The sequence below is a fragment of the Rhinolophus sinicus genome, linkage group LG18 (assembly GCF_036562045.2).
Source record: "Rhinolophus sinicus isolate RSC01 linkage group LG18, ASM3656204v1, whole genome shotgun sequence".
Classification (NCBI taxonomy): domain Eukaryota; kingdom Metazoa; phylum Chordata; class Mammalia; order Chiroptera; family Rhinolophidae; genus Rhinolophus; species Rhinolophus sinicus.
The window spans coordinates 15,118,956-15,140,185 of record NC_133767.1 but is presented as its reverse complement, the minus strand read 5'-3'; the positions used below and the strand labels follow the sequence as shown (position 1 = coordinate 15,140,185).

Below are 21,230 nucleotides of genomic sequence, written 5' to 3'. Positions count from 1 at the left end.
TCCCACTTTAGTTTCACTCTTCAATAATTTTTCTACCCTTTCACGATTAAAATCTGTCAAACGCTCTTGGGAAGAATGGATGAATTCTCTCAGGAAAGGAGAGGAAGCTGCTTGTCGACAGCCTTTGATTGAAAACTTCTATCAGATCAATTTTAATGCATTTTCACCCGACTGTTCTGAGTTTTCATGATCAAACCCCTTTTTGTTTAGTAGCAATTCTTCCCAGAGGGATGGGAAGTATTATGAGTACTTAGCAACTGCAGAACCTCTGAGTAGGAAGTGTCCAGAACACTATAAAATAAATCAAAGTAACTAAATACCAGCCCAAGAGGCTATGAGCACGGCAGAGGCCGAGAACCAGGCTCACCCGCTTCCCAAAATGCACCACTCTGTGACGGCGCAACGTGCCAGGGGTGTCCTGGCGTCTGCAAGCGCAGCGGCATTTCACTGAGTGACATACAGCATGACAGCATCACAGAAGTTAGTGATTCTTGGACTCGCATTTAGAAGGGGAGGAGAGACGTAGAGAAAATACTCGAAGGGTGTACACCTCCCTTTGACGTCTCGGTGAAGGGACTCCTCACCTTTTGATGAGTTTGATGGATTTGAAAGCTTCATCCATGTCCCCGACGGCGACGAAGAAGCTGAAGGTGAGCATGGTGTCCCGGGTGGGCTTGTCGCAATCCTCCAGCCCCACGAAGTCTCGCAGGGGCCTCCTGCCCACCATCTGGGGGATGCAGGGGTGCCCTGAATCCGCCTGGTCGTCTCTGTCTGCTTCTCCCGGCTGAACGACAAAGGGCACCATTTACTTCTCTGTTCATGTAAAGTTAATGCCTACCCTATGCCTCTTCCTTGAGCTGTGTCAGCTCTGGGGGTCCCTCTGCAGACACTTGGTGGGAGGCCCTGCCCAATGCAATGAAGTTATCAGACGCCCTGTCCTCATTCAAAGTTACCAGAGCTTTTGGCTTTGGTTTCAGACAGCGGACGAGCTAAGGCCATCCGTGTGCAGGAGCCCACGTTTCAGCCTCCGCCTCCCCGACGTCAACTTCTCAACAGTTATTAAATGGCTGTGAAAATCCTCCCCTCCCAGGTTTGTTTTGTCAATGAGAAAGAGTTTTTACCGTCAAGTCAGACATACACACACGTATGCACAAGGTCTTAAAATGAAGTAACGCCGGCGCGATTTCAGGTGGAATTTTCCAAAACGACAACCAGGATGAGTAGAGCGCCCCCCACTGGTTTTTCTCAGGAGAACTGTCAACCGAGCGCAGAGCTCCCAAACAGGTGTGCGGAGAGGAAGACAGAGCATCCTCTGGCCCCAGCACTAGCACGATTTTAGTGCGCTGCCTGAGGCCTTCTCACACAGAAATACAACCTCCTGAGGGGACTGGCGTCCTTAAATGCCGGCTTCCTTCCTGCCTGTTGGGTGCTGTGTCCGCCCGCTGTCCCCCAGGCTGGAGCCCACATGTACAACCCTGTCTTCTGCATCGTCTGCTTCATTCTCTCTGTAGGATCTATTTCTCTGGTGTCCACACTAGCTCCCCTGTGTAAATGGGGGGGCCATAATCGACCCTCCTGGGACCCAGCACCCCCTGCATGTCACTGGTCTTGAATCTGCTGCTACTCTCTGACGTCTGCAAGGCTTGCCTCCACCACCTGCCTCTGACTCCGTTCCCAGCAGCATCTCCATCTCACTGCTGCTTCTCAAATTCAGCTGCGGTCCCAACGTCAGGGGGTGCTTGACCGGGGTCTTGAGACACTGGTAGAATGTGTCAGACCTGGGTGTGGATGGCAAGACCCTTCCACATACACAGGGCAGAGCATAAGCAAAGGCCCCGAGGTGGCCCACGGTCCAGGGCGGCTGAAATTCAGGGTTCATGGCTGTGTGTCGGCTGCAGGAGCCTGGAGTTTGGGCTGTTTTGGCACTGAGTGGGAAACCTCCAGAAATGTGTGCGGAAAAACAACCGGGGAACTGCTGCTTGCTGTGATTTAATAGCCATAAGGCAGGACCTGACGTCCATCAACCTTGCAGCGATCTAATCAGAGCCCTGCTTCCGTGAGCACGTACGGGAATTCTCAGAGAACAAGAGCGCCCGGAGGCCCTGCTTCACCCACTGTCGTCACTGCTCTCATCACAGCTCCGCTAAGGCAGGGACTGGGCCACAAGCGGGAGCTGGGTCCCCAGGGCAGTCGACTCTCATCCACACCCTCGAGCATGTGGATGATGGGAACTGCTGGCCGGGATGTGGCCGAGGGACATGACTATAGGTCAGTCATCAGAAGAAGGGCGGCTTTTAGAGAAACGCAAGGCTTAGTGGCCATTCATCCCAAGAACCTTAGGGTCAAATTAAAAAGACGTCCTACATGGCAAATGCAGGCAAACAAACTATGTCCTGTACTATAGACATCTGACCAGGACGAGAGCTCTGTGGAGTGACGTGGGCGTACTGCTCCCATGAGAAGCTGACACCACGTCACGTCCCTGATTGAACCTGGTGAAAGAGGACACACAGATGGAGAAGTATCGTCACACACACACAACTAGAGCTTAAAATAAAGGAAAGATGTTGAGGAAATGGCTGAGTTCAGGTGACAGAGGGTAAGTGGGGAGTCGTTGTACACGGCATCGCACACGTCTCCTCTCTGGGACAACTGGGAGAGCAGGCAAAGGTGATGAGAAACGAGAGAGAAAAAGGCTGCGTCAATGTGTGGGAGAAACCAAAGTCCATAATGTGAGAATAATGGGGGGAAAAACTCGATAGAAAGCATTTAAATGTTTCTCACAACTTTCTGAGTTCTCAAATCAAAGAGAAATGAAAATGCCTCAGGAGTACTAGATAAGAATAAAATTCAGAGAAATGCCAGTCTGGTGAAACTAATCTACTTCAAATAAGGGATTGAGAAAACCTGTGTCGACTCCGGAATTTGGGGGTCCCATGAGACCCTTCCCAATCTTCACAGAGAAATTCCATTTAACACATGCAAAGGTCAGTTCATCCACTGTTCACTGTGCCAACGGCCGTACGATTTTGTTTTATGTGTTGAGCTCAGGGACGTATGAACCAACTGAGCCCAGATCCATTGTTTCGAACACGTGCACCATCAAACGTGCAGTTTCAGCCGCGCCTCAGAACCACAGCCCACATGCACCTCGTCACATAACATTCACAGATCAGGAGGCCGTGATGCCGAGGAGAGCAAGTCCCAGGGAAGGCAACTAACTCGTCCAAAGTAACCTTGTCGGCGCGTGTGCATGTGTGCGCTGGAAACGACCTCGTTCTCTCACAAACTTACGTAAAAACCGTATGTGCATGTAACTCGCACACACGTGGGTACGTGCAGAAACCTCCTGAAAGACCACACACCAGCCTGTTCCCAGGGACCATCTCTGGGGGGCTGGGGCTATGGAGATTTACATCATCTTTGGTCTTTATTTGTAGCTTCTAAATTTTCTACCGTGGATATAAGAATACGTAATTTTTAAAATGAAGCTGGAATTTAAAAAAAAGGAGACAGGAAAGCTGCAGGGCGTGGCGTCTTCAGGGGAAATGCTGGGAGGACACCTGAGTGACACCAGCACCCTTTTTCTTAGCACAACGCTGTCTTGAGAGCAAAGCCACGTCGAGTGACTCTCCTAACACAGGAGACCCCATATTCTTTGGAATTTCAGGGGACAAATCAGAGCAGACGGTTTGCCTTGCTTAATGAGCAGTGAGCCCCTGGGAGACCCCAGCCCAGCATAAGAGGGAGGCCCCCCCGAGAACACCGCCCGGCGCTCGTGGGGTTCTCACCTTTTTGGTGAAGTAATAATGGGGCACTTCCATTCCCAGAAGAGACTGGTAGGCGGGAGGCCGGGGGAAGCTGTCCTGAAGCAAGAAGCCATGCTCGTCGGAAACGAAGAAGGACAGAATCAACACGTCCGCCTGGGAGAGAGGGGAAAAGTATTGTTCTGGTTTTAGTCTGGCAATATACTTTTCCATTTTGTGTCTAATTCCCATTTTCACTGCTGGGGTACGTACAGAAAACAGAGGATGAGCGCACGCTGACGCAGCTCCCCACCCTCCTGGGCACGTGGCAGCCACACCAGTCTCCATCGCCATCTGCTGCTCTTTGGAAAAACCGACGCCATCTTCTCAAAGGATCTGCCTCACCCGGCTTGAGAGCCGCTCGGCCCTTCTCCCCGACTGATTTCCTTGTAGCAAAGACTAATCATTCCCACTGAGTTGGGCAATGAAACTCAAGAAGAGCTCTTGTGTTTCAAAAGATGTGCCCTTTGGTTTCTTTAATGATTTAAAAACCACTAAGAGCAATGACAACAAAAAGAGTCTCACCTCTGCTCTCGAGGAACAGGGAATATAAGAGGCAAGGGACTCTGCAGGACCCTGTCCTTTGTCCCTCGGGACTCACAACAGCAATACCAGGCCGTAGCCCCTTCTGGAAGGAGGTCCTGGAGGGCCAGAGTCTTTCCTTGCCGTGGGAATTCTTACAAGGCCTCATCTTCTTCATAAAAGACCAAAGAGCTATCTGATCTAACTGCCAGGAAGCGCCCCTCACACGTCCACTCCCCCGTCTTTCACTCATGATCCATTTGCGCATTCTCATGGCTTGTCTAGACTTGTCACCAGGCCCTCTATCTTGAAGAAAATTCCCCTGGCAATGTCTTCGCTTCTCTCAATCCAATGACACACCCGCCATCTTAACACATTTTACCACTCAAGTGTGTCAGAACCAAGGACTGGATTTGCTTCTGAGAATCTCAGGGTACGGACACTGGTTGTCGATAATCTCTGGGGGTCTAAACTCTTACTGTCCTGGACGGGAAATTCCTTTGGCAGGGAGATAAGCGTCCCAAAGCGAGAGGGCTGCTGTCCTCTGAGGCCCCTACGTATAAATTCTCTTGGAATGAGGTGCTCTAGAGAGAAGCACAGCAGACCACTAGGCTTTCCCAGGGACCGCTCGACATCCTACAAGACACAAGACTTAGAAAGTGTCAGGGTCCTGGCCCGTGGGGTGGGGGGAATGGGGCCCCGAATGTCATCAGCACGGGGAACAGAGGCCCTGCAGAGCCCGAGGAGTGGGGAGGGGAGAGCAGAGAGTGGTGACTGAGGCAGGGAGGCCACTTTGGTGGGAATCAGCCTTGTGTGAGGGTCATGGCAGGTTGTGGAATGAATGAGGAGTCGGCACCCTGCTTCAGTGCCTCTGTCACAGGACGTGCTGACACCAAGGAGTTAATTTGTAGTAACCGTTTCAATAAAGAGCTCCATCCTCAAGAGAAAATAGCACGTGTCAGAGGAGCTAAAGAACGGGGTATGACCCTGAGTGAGGGTGGGACAGACGGACCCAGGCATCCTGCAGGGGACAGCTCTGCTCCACGTGAGTGAATTTCCCTGTAACTTTTCCAGAAACTTGGTTACCAAGATCGTGAGCCCACACGTCTGACATACGTCCCCACGAGTGTAAACCCTGGTGCCGTACCGTGGGGCCAGTGCTGTCCTCGGCGTGGACCTTCCTGTCTGTGGGCTGTAGCTGGGCTCCCGTGACCTCCCGCACGGCCTCGCACACAAATAGCCTGGGGTCGCTCTGATCCCAGAAGTGGCTCACGGGAACGTGGTGTGCCAGCTTCTCGTCCGAAAAGGCGTGGTTCCTGAAAGAGAGACCCGTCCAGAGCACTGAGAGGGCGTTCCTGTTCCCAGCCCCCGGAAACACCTCCAGTCCGGTCTCCTGTCGGCGTCAGGAGGCCACGTCTGAGTTCCAGGCTGCCCGACTTGGGTGCCCCTTTGCACAACGTGCTGTAATGCAGCCTGTCTGATTATATTCTTCAAGATTTCAAAAAATTGGTTGCAAGAGCCCCAGTGGAGTCTAACTGGAGAGAGAGAGACAGACGAGGCAGCTTCGGCTCCAGAGGTCCGGAGGAGGGTCTCTGATGCAGGACCAGCAGGTGGACCTCGGGGCAGGACAGCACCCCCTCCTGGACAGTGTCCAGGCCTGGGTTCCAGGCTCAGCCCTGGCCTGTGTAATGTAGTGCACCTACCCCGGGTCCCTCCCACCTCCAGATCTCCATGTTTTACGGGCCCAGAATGTGATGAAGAACTTTAGCGAGACAAAATGGGTTGGGAGGCAAAGGGTAGATCAGATCTTAAAAGAAGGCAGGCGCCTGACAGAAGACAGTGAGTGTCACCTGCCACCTGGAGGAACGTGACAAGTCAGGGACGGGCTCCATGTGCCTGTGTGGCCGTGTAGGAGCACGGGGACCAGACCCTACAGGAAACCCGCGGCCCTCACAGATGTCACAGCTCCAGGACTGAGCAGAAAGCAGGGCAGGTAGACAAACGTGGTGCAAACCAAAGCGTTTCTGGGGACCCACGGAGCTCCAGGGGCACCTCAAGACTAGCCTGGCAAGTGGCTCTCGGACACAAGGACGTGGCCCCGAGGCTCCTGCGTCTCCTGGGAGGGAAGCGCAAACGGCAGGTGCAGAGTCAAGGGGAAATGGTGACAGACATTTCAAAACAAGAACACTGGGTAAGAGTCATGGAGAGTGGGGGTTAAAGGCAAGGTTAGTTCTGGGGTTTTAGACCAGGTGACCCAGACAAGTGGTGCTGTGGGCAAGAACGGGGTCTCTGGGAAATGAGGCTGAGTTGGGGTCTCTTTTTGAGGTGATGGCAAGCAACCCCAGGGACATCTGGAGATGGAGAAGTGGAGCCAAACGTGGTGAGAAGTGAAGATGAGCGTGTTCAGGTGGGGCCCCCAGTAGGTGTGCGTTTAAGCTACCAGGTGAAAGACGGTTCCAGAAAAAGATTCTGAGGAGAGAGGTGGGAGCGTGAGGGGAAGGCCGGACAGGGGACGGTAGGGGCTCTGATAGGAGCGAAAGAAGAGAAAGGCACTGGCTAGGCCTTTCCTGAAAGTCTGCTCTCCCCTGAACCATCAGCCTGCGGGCTTCTCGCCTCTGTAGTCGCTTTTGCAGCTTATACACCCATCGGAGCGTCGGCCACGCTGCGGCTCCAAGGACAAGGGCCAGTATCAGCACTTAAATTCTACGAATATTTTCTTAGTAGAGGAAAGAACTCCAAACATACGTTACACGAACTCCCCAAAGAAAGACAATTGTTTTTTCTAGAAATATATTCTCTACAAGACACATACCCTCCCTGCCATCAGAGACGCTGATGGGTCTGAGGCTCACTGCATTTCTATCCTGTTATTTGGGACCATTCTGTAGACACCTCGGAACCTAATTCTAGAACCTTAGAACCTATTAAACAGATTAAGGACCCGAATCTATCTCCACTGCCTCAGTGTGTTTCTGCTTCAGTGTCTGTCTTCACTGTAAGTAATTGCTGGGGTCTTTTGAAGACGGAGGTATAACTTAGCAAAACCTGCCTAGAAGTTGATGAGTAACTGAATATCATTTTCAACATTTATTTTTTTCAACTAAATCCTCCCAAACCACAATCTTACTTCTTCGTTTCCTGCCCATTGAAGGATGATGTCTCTTTCCAATCAATCTGTCCCGTTTTGAAGTCGAAGATGGTCACCGTGTCCATTTCCACGTCATAGAAGCAGATTTTTGAATCGGGGCTGTTGTCGGCCTAGGGGAAGAGAAAACAGGAAGCTCCCAGTGACCACATGTCTGAGAAAAACACGTCGCGGGGCCAGTGACCCACGCCCACTCTGGCCGGCATTCTTCCAACATTCAGAATTTGCATGTCAATTTACATGCATCCCACTGACTGGTTGTTCAATTGCTACTTTATTCATTTCAGAGAATTGAAAACAAACCCTAAAAAACGGTGAAGGTCGACTATAGCTGTCTCGCTGTTCTCGATACTGACTTGCGTGTCATGTCACCTTAGCTGAGGTGGATTAACCACAAGAACACGATGGAATCTACATCCTGACAGACCAGTTCTGATTCAGCTGCTGGGGGTGGAGGGTGGGCATCTCAGAAACTGTTCTGCACAGAGGCTGCCCGCCCTCTGGGCATCACCCAAGGGCTCTGGGTTCTGAGTCCTGCCTCGCGCCTGTGCTCACACCCCCTCCTCCCTGCACACATTCCCTTGTATTCGGCCAACCCCACTGGCATGTATCTCTCTTGTTCGTTCTTCCCGAGTCCCGGCCACTCTGCCATCAAGTCAGGGCTGTGAGCAGGGATCTCAGCAATAGCACAGCTGGCTGCGTCCTTGGACAAGGAACGTATCTGAGTCCCCTCGCTTATCAAATAGGAAGTGGCAGGTACCATATGCCACAGCTACCACTGTGACTGCCGCCATCATCACCATCATCTCTTTTCCTTTCTTCTGGATCCTAGCACAGGAGAGGTGGGCATGTGCACGGACAAAAGAAACCGCGCAAAGGGAACCTGTGTGGATTCCAGGGACAACAAATGCCAAGAACTTTGGTAGACTGTTAGCAGCTTTACTTTAGGAGATATCGAAATGGTAAATGGGACGTGAGTACTTTAGAAAAGAAAGGCAATAAAATGAAAATTTGCCAAAATTTTAGACTAAAGAAGATATTGTAACCTTAAGAGCAGGGGCAGAAATCGCAAGTTAAAATCATCGGTAGGTTTGACGACATAAAAATACAGGCTGGTAGTCACCACGATTCCACGGCAAAACGACAAATGAACGACGACCTGGGAGCAACATCTGCGACACAGAGGATGGGCTCGGCTCCTCTCCCAGCTCAGCGTTCAGTCTCTAGACCCTGGACCCCACCTGTTGGAATGGGGGGGCCCTGCATCCACCCCAAACGGCCTCCTGCTCCCCTCTCTGCCACCCTTCCTATCCAAAGCCCACTCCCCTTCCCCTGGCGAGTGCCAGTGGGGGCTACCTGTCACTGTAGACCCCCTTATGCTAGTTCTTCTTTTGGTTTTTACTTTTACCACAGGCAAGTACTGCCTCCTCTTGCTGCTCCCCCGCTTCTCTCCCTGGACCTCCCGACTCCCTTCTCTGCCTCTTCTCATCAGCATTAACCTCCTTCAACCTCACTGCGCCCCTAAGAATCAGGCCTGCAGAGGGAGTGGTCCCCACTCCTCACCCCAGCACCCTGGAAATGGCCCACCCACAGCCCGTGGACCCCATTTCTTTCCTGTGTGTGGATGTTCTGGCACCGGCCCAGATACTGAACAAACGAGTGACCTGTGATCTCCTGGCATGTGGTGCTCCAATGACCTCCCCTGTCTCCTCGTCTCCTCGGCCGCCCCCACCTCCCCAGCCAGGCCACTCCCTCGGCCTCCCCAGGTCCCACCTTGGTCCCTGCTGGCAGCAGCCACTCTTTTCCACCCAAGAGCCTCTATCTCCAGCCAGACCGCCCTTCTGAGACCCAGGATTGTGTTTTTCACTGCCCACTTGCTGCCTCTCAAATGCTTCAAACTCAGCACACAGAAACAGGACTCCTTGCCCAGCTTCGAGTGTTACAGCCAGCTTCCGCCCTCCCGACCCACAGCCACTCAAGCCCCAAGCCCTGGGAATGGCTGCGAGGGCGCCAAGGGGACTTCGGCACCCTGGGTGCCTTCACCCACCATTTAGTAACATCTCTAGAAAGACCACACTCCCGCCTCCACCCCTGCGTCAGGGTCAGTCTGTGTGATGGGCCACCGACCGTGCCAGCCTTAGCTTCGCCCCGTGACAGCAGATTCACCTTCCGGGCCTTGACTAGGCCGCGCCCCCACTGTGCCCTCACAGGTTGGCTCAACCCTCACCTCATCTGGGAGCCTCCTGACCTCCCTGGACCCCGACTCTGCCCTGTTACTCGCTCTCCTGGCACGGCTCACGGTCCTCCCAGCTCTCACCAGGGTTATAAAAATGTACGTTTGTCTCATTCTTTGATCGGTGTCTGTTTGTCCACAGGAGAGGGACCGAGTGCTCTTGTTAACTGAGCAGTTTGGATCTGCAGTGCCCAGCAAAATGCCTGGTACATGGAAGCCAATCCATAATCAACTCGTAAATAAACAGACACGTGAATGAAAACACCAACAAATGCTAGAGGCGCGTAGGGCACCGCCCACCTAGAACAGGGCGACCCTGCCCTCCGTCACCTGCCCTTCAGACCCACCATGCGGCCACCAACACCATGACGTCACTCCATCTCTACGTAAGAGGCTCAAAGGTGCCTGCAAGTGTCCTGTCACCCCCTCGGGTCGAGAGTTTAGTTGGGCGATGAGAAGAGGCAGAAAAGAGAAGAGGTGAGACAGAAGAGAGAAGTGGTTTCTTCTTCTTTGCAGAGAAGAAACCACTGTTTCTGACGAAATAAGAAATGGAGAGATAGGACAGAAGCTATGCAGGTGAGGAGCACGAGGAGGGCACCAGGCAGCAGAGGACACAGGTGGGGGGCACGAGGGGATACCCCGGAGGGGGGACAAAAGAAGAAGAGGAAGGGGAGCTGGGACACAAAATGCTGCACGGAGTGGAGTCGAAAGGCAGCGACTAACAGACAGGAGCCTGAAGGAGGAGGAACAGAGGCAGCCCCCCCAGCCTCCCCCAGCGGCACCCACCTTGCTGAGGAGGATGCTTATCTTGGTGCCGTTGGCATTGCATCTGAGTGACGCAATGGCCCCCACTCCAGGGACCAGCTCGGCCAGGTTCTTGCAGCTGCAGTGCACCTTTGCTTCTCTGCAGGGAGGGGAAGGACGTCAGTGCAAACCCCAGGCTCACCGTGCAGAGCAAGCACCCGCTTCTCCTTCTCTGAGGGAGCAGAAACCTTTGCTCACAGAACGCGGAGTCCCCCAGTGGCCCAGCTGCTCTCACCCTGGGGTTCCCTGTGGCCGGTGGGAATCCGCCAGGCTCAGAATACAGACTGAGTTTCTAAAAGTTCCTAAAGTTCTTCCGTCCTTCTGAGCAAATGTGAATATGAATCCTCTTCCCCCTGTTCTTACACAAAGTAGGCTTATTTAAAATGCTGCTCTGCCCTTATCTTTCCCCTTGAGGTAGGTCTGTGATCTTTCCTTTCAGAAGGATTGTTTCATTACATTTGTAACAGTTGCATAGTTCTCCATCACATGAACTAAACTTTATTTAATTCCTCCTGTTTAGTTGGTTCTACTTTGCTACCAATGGAAACAATGCTGGGTTTATAGTGGTAGCTCATCATGATTTTTTGTGTATTTTTTTAACTTCATTTACATATCCTCGGTTCCTGTCCCAGGACCCACGTGACGTTTGGTCATTGCGTCTCCTGTGGGTCCCATTGGCTGGGATCATGTTTCAGATTCTCCTGCTTTTGATGCCTCCACAGTTTTGAGGGCTGGTCAGGTGTTCCGTAGCGTGTCCCCCCACTGGGATGTGTCTGATGTTTTCCCCATGATTAGACTGGGGTGGGGGTTTGAGGAGAAGACCCCAGAGGTACAGTGCCACTGTCACATGTCACATCAGGGGTCTGGGCCACTGACACGACTCATCTCTGAGATGTTGACTTTGGTGTCTCCAGTCTGGAGTCACATCTGTAACGTCACTCCTTCCCCCCTCCCTATACTGTCCCCTTTGGAAGGACACCACCAGGTGCAGGCCCCATTAACGGAGTGGGGAGTTCTGCTCCCTTCCATGAGGGAGGAGAGTCTATGTAAATTATTTGGAATTCTTCTGTATAGATTTGTCTCTTCTCTATTTATTAACTTGTTCCATCACTCATTTCTATCAGTATGAACTCATAGATATTTATTTACTACTCTGGGTTACAATACAATGTTATTCTATTTATTTTGTTGCTCAAATTGTTCCAGCTTTGGCCCCTGGGAGCTCTTTCAGTTGGATCCAAGGTCCCTTTGACACACCCCATCATTGTATTCTGTTTTTTTGTTCTTGCTCTCTCTAAGCACTTTCTTATTGTCTGACACTTAAGATGCTCCAGGCTCATTTGTTACATTTCCTGCCTCAGTCCTAAAATCAGCCACTTCTCCAAGGACCTTGGTTCCTTTTTTGGAGATGCTGCTAGAAACCCCGGGGTGGGTACTGGTGTGCCTGTTGCTCTGGGGGTGTCCTGGCCTCCAGGCCCTCAGCTGGCTGAACAAGGCCATGTGTGTGCGCTCACTGCTGTATGGACATGTCTGTACGTGTCTCCCTGTGTGTCCACCTGTGTCCATATGAAGCTAAACATGAGCTTAAACTCCTGACTCCATCACCGCAGGGACCCCTCTCACCTCCTCCCGTTTGTCTGCAAACTCCCAGCGTGCAGACCGGCTCCACCACCCTCCCATTCACTTCCTTGTTCACTCCCAGGGTACCTACGGGATTGTCACCCTGGTCCCCTGTGGGAATTATCTTTGTCAGCTGGAGCGCGTGCTGTGTGCATTCCCTGTGCCTCTAGTCTTACAGGCGCCACTCGTTTGCAAAGTGGCTTCGGTCAGCCACATGCCCTCCAGGGAGCTCGTTTCACACATCTGTGAGACCGGTAGGTTGTTTGTCACCTTCTGTATTCCATCCTGGGATCCCCCAACCTAAGATTTTTTAAAAATTCGCACACACTGAGGCTCACACTGTGTGCTGTAAAGTTCTCCAGGTTTTGACAAACGCACAGTGTCGTGTATCTGTCACACAGAAGTTTCATCACCTACGAAATCCCCCGAGAATCACCTGTTCCAGGCCCCTCTTCGTCCCCTACGCTGCTCCCTTCCTCATCGTGCAAAGGTTAAGAATTCAAGGAAACATATAAGGCGTTTCAAAAAATTAAGTGGCATGTGGATGTTGAAATGACAGCGCAGAGAGTTTTCCAGTTCCTCTCCATTTTCTACTCATCACATTATCTCCTGATTTTTAAAATGTAATACTTTCATTTGGACAAAAACCATACCTTCGGGAAAGATCAAAGCTTTTGAAGTGAGCCAAGTCCGTCCCTACAACCAGGAAATTTCCACAGACGTCAAAAAAGCAGGGGTTCCCCTCCGTCTCAGAGAACAGCAAGAGTTGCTTCACCGTTCCCTGAGGAAAAGCAAAGGACGAGAAATTCAGAAAAGCAGCTGGTGTAGCATTTCAGTTTTGTGACTAAACATTAGTTACAGAGACTCTCGTGTGCTCCACTCATGCATTCAGTGTTTACTGGTGGCTCAGTGTGTGCCCAGTATTCCGAGGGATTCTAACGCAACACGGGGAAGATAGGGTCCTGCTCTCGGGGACCCTGCGTGCTTCCAGGCCTGAAGGGGGAGACAGACAGCAGCTAGGTAACAAGCAAATACACACGGAACCTCAACCTGAGACAGTATTAGAGAGGCAACAGCGAGGATGCTAAAAGAGACAAGTGCCAAGGGCAGTGAGACGGTCAATTCCACCTGCAGGGGTTGATCCAGACCTCTGCTTTTGCAGAGGTTAAATCCCGCGATAACACGTACTATGTTGCTGGTGTCACGTAAGTGGTCGCGTTTACGTGGGGAGGTCAGTGAGTGGTTACATCACGGATACGTTCCGTTTGGGAAAACTCACTGAGCTGTATGAACGATTATGCACGACATGTCTGCTTTCCTCTATGTATATCATACTTCAATAAAATGTTTAGTCTTGTCTGGGGGCAATACTGAAAGTGAGACTGAGGAGAAGGAGCCAGCGGTCTGGAGAGCCGTGGGCCAGCATTCCAGGCAGACGAGGCAGCAAGTGCTGGAGCAGGAAGGGGCTGCTCCTGGTCTAGGAACATCTAGGCCCCTGCAGCAGGAAGGGATGTGCCATGGTGACAGGGACATGCAGCGAGGGTGTGCAGGCGAGCAGAGGCCATGTGGGGGGGCGTGGGTGCAGGCAGAATCCCGTAAAGATATAAAGAGTCAGATTTTGCTCAGAGTGAAGCTGGAAGCCTGGAGGGTTTTGAGCCAGGACGTGATTTCATATCAAGCGTATTTCAAAAGATTTGTAAATCTCATTTAATTTAAAATGTCATTAAGTGACATTCAAAAATATCACTCTTATCTTATCAACTCTTTGGAAAGAGTGACCACGGCCGCCTGGGCAGAGCTTAGGCTCTGCAGCGTGTTTCGTACGCGGCTGATTAGTTTTTCTGAGTGGACAGAAGCTCCTGGCTCAATTCAACCAACGTTTAGTGACGGCCTGCACCCTTCATGGCACTGGGTCGGGCGCTGAGCACCCCAACAGTGAGTGGTACGTCCCCGGGAACTTGAAATGGGGGCAGCGAAGGGCACAGCCGAGGGCATCTCAGGGCGGAGCCCAGGCGGCCGTGGACGCATAGTTCCAGCGCACACGAGCGTGAGGGGGCAGGCGGGGTGACGCGGGGCGTTCCAGCAGAACTTCAGTGGGCTTGTAATGCTCCACAGAGAGACTCCGAGAGCAGGCGAGGAGGCAGGAACCTGCACAACCTGTCTAGGACACTCGGGGGCAGGGCAGGGTGGGGGCAGAGGAGGAGGAATTCCACACCGAGGCATCTGACCTTCCTCTTGATGTGCCCGGCAGGAGCTTAATAAACGCTTGTGGACCAGCAAACAGCTGCTTGAACACAGGAGCCAGAAGGGTGACCCCATTAATGACGACAAGCCGGGCCTCAGCCTCCTTTGCTCAGCCGCTTCCCACCGGGTCCCCAGGGCGCAAACTTGAACGCATTGCCTCTACCTTGCTTCACCGACCATCTTGACGTCAGTGCATTCCAGATGCCCAAATGTATTGCTTTACAGCACTGACCAAGCGCCTGATCTCCGGAACCTGTATTTCCAGCTAGCTCTTAGACGTCTCTGAAGGGTGTCCAAGACGCCACAGACTCACACCTTGTCCCCACAAACCTGCGCTGCTTCTGTAATTTCCAACGTAAGAACTAGAAAACTCAGAACACCCTCAATTCCCCCCCTTTGTTGCCTCCCACCATCTAACTGCTCATCAACCCCACTCAACTACCGACTTGTGCTCGGGCCTCGGCTCCCAGCCCACAGACCTCTCTCCTGCGGCATCTCCTACCTGACTTCACTGTTCGCCAGCTCCCCTAGTCTTTCCCCCTACCCTGATCCAGAAGTTATCTTCTAAGAGAAAAACAACATAAACCCAAGAGAAAAAAAAAGCCCAAACGCGGCCTGTCCCTCGGGGCTTCACAGCCCCCACTATTTTCAGGATGAGGGCCTTTGGTCTGGCCCGGCGGCCTTCTTGCCACATTCCCCACTTCTCTGCTGTCCCCTTGGCTTCAGCGTCTGCAGTGTGTCAGACACCAGCCCCTCCCTGAGCTGCAGCCTCTGCACAAACACGCCCTCCATGGGTGTCACTGCTCCTCCCCCCAGGACACTTTCTGCACAAAACACTGGGGACAAGTGGGGCTCTACGTTCCAACCTAGAAAGAGGGCCTGTTAGAGGACAGTAAGGTGCACAACAGTGGGCCAGTGTCATCTCGTTGTGGACACAAATGAGCAATAACATTCATGGTTTGTGTGTCTATATCAGCACAGGTAGGGCGAAAGGTCTGGAGAGACAGCCCAGGCTTTCAAAACAGGGGAGAGAGTTACTACCTTTTCCTTACATACACTGGCATTATATTATTAGTTATAATGGATACATGTACCTTTTAGTTACAAAATTAACGACTCCAGGCCATCTGTTGTGAGATGCCCTCCAAGCTCAGCAGGCGAGGCTCCTCAGTGGCCTCTGTGTTTCCCAGCAGGCCATTCACCCCTTCCTAGCAGGCCGCTGGCCCTTTCCCAGTACGCTTTCCACCCTTCCCCAACAGGCTGTTCTCCACTTCTCAGCAGGCCCTTGCTTCTTCCCAGCAGGCCATGCACCCTTTCCCAGTATGCTAATAGCCCCTTCCCGGCATGCAGTTTGCCCTCCAGGGCCCCACAGGTCATCTCTCTGCTGACATAGCTGCCCCCTTCATCTAAGGATATGAGCCCTCCCTGCCTAAGCTTTCTGTCCATGGCAGACGTCTCCTACAAGGTAGGCGAGCTTTCTTTGCATGGGACGCCCTGCTGGACTCTAGCCTGCTTCTCTCCAGCCTCTTTGCTTCCCCTCTGACCTTGAACAGACACGGTCTCACCTGGGTGGGCAGCTCCCTGAGTCTGCACTTTCCCCCAGGAGGGCACGTGGGGCTGTGGGCCGCTGCCCCCTCATCGTCAGGCCTCTACTCCAATTTCTCCCCCGTGTATTTTCCCATCCCCCTCTTACTTTAGTGTGCTCCTTTATCCTCTGAGCCCCACTGGAATGGAGAACTCCACGGAAGCTCCCACAGGCACTGCTGAATGGAGTAGACGAGCAGCATGAGGTATAAGCGTAGGGATGTGGCAGACCCAGAAACCAACGCTGGGTCCCAAGAGCGAAGTGAGAGGTAGACAAAGAAGTCGGACGGAGAGCTAACACGGCCCAGGCCAGGTATTTCTGACCTTGACACGAAATGCTGCTGCATGTACTGGGCTGAATGGCGGCCACCAAAAGATGTGTCCACCTGGAACCTGTGAATGTGACATCATTTGGAAAAAGGGTCTTTGCAGATGTTAAGGCTCTTAAGAGGAGAACAATCTGGATTGGGGGGGACTCTAACTCCAAGGACAAGTGACCTTATCAGATATAGAAGAGAAGACATGGGGAGAAGACCATGAGACTGGAGGACGTGTCCCCGAGCCAAGGAACGCCAAGGGCTGCCAGCAGCCACCAGAAGCTGGAAGGAGCATGGGACGGATTCTCCCTCAGGGCCTCAGGAGGACCCAAGCCTGCCCACACCTGGATTTCTGACTTCTGGCCTCCTAGACTGTAAGAAAATACATTTCTGTTGTTTTAAGCCACTCAGTTTGTGGTGATTTGTTACTGCAAGCTCAGGAAACTAATACACCACGTCTGCTGGGTTCCAGCAAGTGTGTGCGGGATGCGGATAGGGAAGGGCTTCTTTACGCCACCAGGAGGGAACAGAAGAGAGTGTTGGAGGCCTGTCACCTCGAAGGCACACACGGCTTCCATCCTGGGCTCCCCCTCAGACACACGCAGGGAAAGGCCTGTCCGCAGATATTCCGTCCTGAACTGACGGCTCCTCAGCCCTCAAGGTTCCCACTTCCTCCCGTGTCACGACCCACGCATTCAGGGTTCAGTGACCTAGCCCTTTCCACTGCAAAAGGCCCTTGCCCTGCCTCCTAATTTCTAAAGTCACACAGTCCGAGATGGAACAGCTCTCCCAGAATCCATTTTTACAACCAAGCTGCTGGTGGAGGGAACCAGATGTGGCTGGGTGAAGGCAGTAAGTCAGCTCTGGTTTGATTCCGATGGCACTTTTAACTCGGCGCTGGCTCTAGAGCGGTGATTTACCTGCCAGGTTCGAACTTGAACTCGGTTTGGCTCCACCGTGTAGACATTTTCTTCATGCATCGCTAACACGGGAGTCTCACACAGGAACACACCTACAATGAGAGAGAAACGTCACGACAGCGGCAGCTAAGCTTTTCACACTTCCTCAGAGTTTAAGAAGCATTGTCACACAAGCTCCCTAACTCGCCTTGGTGTTTATGTCGTGATGGATGTGTTTCTCTGCATCTTGCAGATAAGGAAAGTGAGGGTCCAAGGTGCAGGGAACTGCCCAGGGCCGCAGTGGGCAGTGACCGCTGTGCAGGCTCTGGGCCTGGTGTGGGGACTCGGTGCTGGGCTCCCCACCCTGCACCCCTCACTAATGCTGTCTTTTTGCTCCCATTTGGCAGCTGGTGCTGCCAGCAGCGGAGCACCTATGAAGACACAGATGTTTAAACGAGCGTCTGTTGATCATTTGTGGCGTTTCGGAGGCCACAAGACTGAGTGTCTGTCTCTAGACAGGTTCGTGTCTCATTAAGGAGCCAATTACACACAAAAACCAGAAAATAGCTCAGCACCTGCTGTGCTGTCCTATTGGGTAGATAAGAAGTTCATCCTTGCCCCTGGGGGTCTACACTAGAAGAGGGAAGATGGGAATTACCAGCAGAATACGAGGCAGAGCAAGAAGAGTGTTACAAGAGAATTTCAGGAAATAAAGCATTAGAAGAAAAAAAGGGAAAATCAGAGAAAGAAAGGTGGTAACCGTGGAAATATCCCCAGGGAAGGGTGAGGTGTTCAAATGGACACATAGGGGGATTGCCCTTGGAACAGTGCAATGGCAAGTTGTCCTATGAAATGACAGGGCCAAGGTCAGGACCAGTGAAGGTAAGGACTAGCTGAGGAGCACGTCCTGACGGCCACTGTGCAGGCTGGACGGTGTCCCTCAAAGACATCAGGTCCTAATCCCCGGAACCTGTGAACATGAGCTTAGGTGACCACAGATATTAAGTTCCTGAGATGGGGAGACTATTGTGTATAGTCCAGGTGGCTCCTAAATATAATCACAAGTGGCCCAGTTAAGGAGGTAGATCTCAGAACAATGTGACCATGGAGGCACAGCCTGGTATGATGTGACCCCAAGCCAAGGACTGCCAGCTGCCACCAAAAGCTGGAAGGAAGGAAGGAACCATTTCTTCCCTAGAGCTCTGAAGGGGGTGTGGCCCTACTGATGCATTGATTTTGGTCCTACAACTGTGACAGAATCAAGCTCTGTTTTAGCCATTCATTTTGTGCAGCCCCAGGAAACTCATACAGGCACGTGCCAGAGAGTAGAGGATAAAGGCAGCCCAGTGAAACAGACAGCTGGAGGGGCTGATGGGATGTCGAGGGGTGTTTGAGTGTGAGGGAGCATCTCTGATGATCCACCCTGAAATTTGCAGACAAAGGCTGGCCTTGGTCAAGATACCATGGGGCTTACTGCTCTGGGTGGTCTGGAACCAGTTCAAAAGTCGGTTCCTTGGAAAGCTGTTTGCGCTCCTGCCGTTTTGTCCTTGAGCCCAGGAGGGCTTGCTGGCCCAGACTCAGCTGTACATCTCAACCACCTTGACTGGTTTCTATAGGGTGCGGCCCAGGGGGGCGGCCGGAGAAACCCTGGCAGCTCAGGGCCAGAGCTGCAGCACTGGCTCTGGAAACGCAGGCACAGGCATGAGAACAGACGCAAGGGTCTCCCCATGGCCCTGTGCCAGCCCTCTGCACCAGCAACCCCCCCTCATCAGATGGTGAAAAAACAAAGCAGGGCACTGTGAGTCCCCTCGGCTCGGGGGAAAAGACTCTCACCTGCATTTTGTAACGTGGCTCCGGAAGGCTCAAAGATTGCCACCTGTTTTCCATTCCACACGGCAATAGCATCCTAAAAAAAAAAAAAATCATGGAAATTCAAAAGCAACCCTTCCCGTCCTGAATGACCCTAACCACTGACCAGGTCTTTTGTCTCCACCGAAGACCCCCACCCGACCGCACGGGTCGCCCTCACGGGCACCTTGGTGGCGAACACGCCGCTGACGGGCATGTCTGTGCGCAGGCTGTGCGTCGCCCCCGTGGCCAGGAAAGACACGCTGAGTAAGCTCGGGGACAGCTGCACGGCAGCCACTTGCTGGTGGAAGTGGGAGGACATGGCCTGCTCACGGAGGATCACCACCGAGCTGCTGCTGTTCACGGCCAGAAGGTTCTTCCTGGAGCCCCACTTCACGCCCACGTCACCGAGGAAGCAAGCACCGCACGTGTGAACAAAGGAGGAGAGAGCGTCAGGAAAACATGACACACGTGAGGACTCAGGAACGATTTCCAAGCACTGTGTCTTCTTGCTGTTACAAAATTACTTTAAAAATTTGTAAGTGTAAAATGTGTACTTTGTAGAAAAAATTTTAAATACCGTTCAGACTCATGATGCAGCAGGTAGGTCCCTATATGGCTGTATTAGCTTCTGTCTGTTCTGACTGGTTGAACCTCTTCTAGAATTTACTTTTCTGATGTTCGTTTAGGGATGTTTATTATTTTTTTTAATGCATAGTAAATTTATACAATGTATTAAATTATCCAGCTTTCCTCAGGTGATAAAAAATGCCACTTTCATAATTTCGTATTAAACTTCCAAATCTATACAAATCTGTTAATTTTGAGATATAGTCTGGTCTATTATTCAGAAATGTTCTGATGTTTATAAATTTTTCTCATGGCCATTTGCTCTCCCAGATGAGTTTAGAATTACTGTGTTGAATTCTCTCAGGAAGAAAAAGTCATTATTTTTACTGGATGTACATGTAATTTGTAGATTTATTTGGGAACAATTGACACTTTTACAAGATTAAGGCTTCTCTTTGAGGAACACAATATGTCTCACCATTTATTCAGCTTTTTGTAATGTCCTTTAGGAAAGTTAGCGTGGCTTATATTATTATTTAAAATGGCATTTCTCTCATTACCAGTGAGGTTACACATGTTTTCATATATTCTATAAACTGTTCTTAGGTAAATTATCTCCATCAGTTTTTCCATTAAAATTCTTAATATTTTTCTTATAAATGTGAGTTTTCTTCATGTCCTTTATTCTATCACTAAAGATAAGTCACAAATTTAAAATAATAGCTTTCTGAGTAAAGATCCCTCCTCCCACAAAAAAGCAAAAACATTTTAAATGTATACACCAACTGGAAGAGTGGTATGTCAACTTCATACTAAAATGAAGAAAACGATATGTACTGAAAATCGGGAAATACGGTATTTTAGAGTTCAACCCTTTACACCCTTTCAAGTGCATATTTACCCAGCTCAGTTTTCCTTTAATTCTAGTCTTGTTCTCCATTGTCCAGTTTGAATAAGTTTTTATGTACTCAAACTTGTTAATCTCTGCTTTTACAATTGCTTTTATTACTTCGAGTCTGAGAAAGTTATATTTTCTCTATAGATCTAACATTCTGTGCTATTTTTAGCCAGTTATTCTGTCTTAATTTGTAAAATAACCAACTCATGAATTCATCCAGAAACTACTTTTATATACGGCCTGCAAAGAGGGTCTAAAAGTAATCCCCCAAATTGCTACAAAGTATCCCTGAACGATCTACTATGTAAGTTTTCCTTTCCTGATTAGTAAAGAATTAAGTAAATGTTAACTTAAAGATTACAGAACAGATGTGAGTGATAACTTCCAGGGTGGCAGGGGGAGGAGCCCCAAGGACACAACAGGCAAAACTGAAAGTTATGAAAAAACCACCATCTCATTCTCTGGAAATTGGGCATAAAGCAAATGGAGAAGCACTTACTCAAGAAAGTCTACTAAAGCTGGTAAGAACAACAGTCTGTGGTATCTGAGCCTCTCCACTTCCCTCCTCTTGCCTCCCCTGAAGCTCCATGTGGGTGGGTGTGGCCAATAAGACGGGGCTCCCTCTCCTCCAGTTCTGGTGGAGGGCTATAGCTTGTCCAGTCAAGGGAGGGGCTAGCCTCCAGCACGTCTCATTCCCCCAGCTGTGTTGCAGAAGCCAATTAAAGGTGAGTGGGGCAGAG

The 21,230-nt window shown here is 51.2% G+C and overlaps 1 protein-coding gene across 2 annotated transcripts in view; it reads right to left on the bottom strand.

Moving 5' to 3' along the window:
- The window catches only part of IFT140 (intraflagellar transport 140), an 88,196-nt gene that overhangs the window by 42,371 nt on the left and 24,595 nt on the right, over nucleotides 1–21,230 (bottom strand). For both annotated transcript variants that reach the window (XM_019713165.2, XM_019713166.2), the window contains exons 10-18: nucleotides 19,210–19,413; nucleotides 19,008–19,080; nucleotides 17,196–17,287; nucleotides 12,784–12,911; nucleotides 10,493–10,610; nucleotides 7,456–7,586; nucleotides 5,476–5,644; nucleotides 3,792–3,923; nucleotides 585–784 (exon numbers count right to left, since the gene is read on the bottom strand). In XM_019713165.2, the coding sequence (XP_019568724.2) occupies nucleotides 585–784; nucleotides 3,792–3,923; nucleotides 5,476–5,644; nucleotides 7,456–7,586; nucleotides 10,493–10,610; nucleotides 12,784–12,911; nucleotides 17,196–17,287; nucleotides 19,008–19,080; nucleotides 19,210–19,413 (1,247 nt within the window). The remainder of the gene's footprint in view (nucleotides 1–584; nucleotides 785–3,791; nucleotides 3,924–5,475; nucleotides 5,645–7,455; nucleotides 7,587–10,492; nucleotides 10,611–12,783; nucleotides 12,912–17,195; nucleotides 17,288–19,007; nucleotides 19,081–19,209; nucleotides 19,414–21,230) is intronic.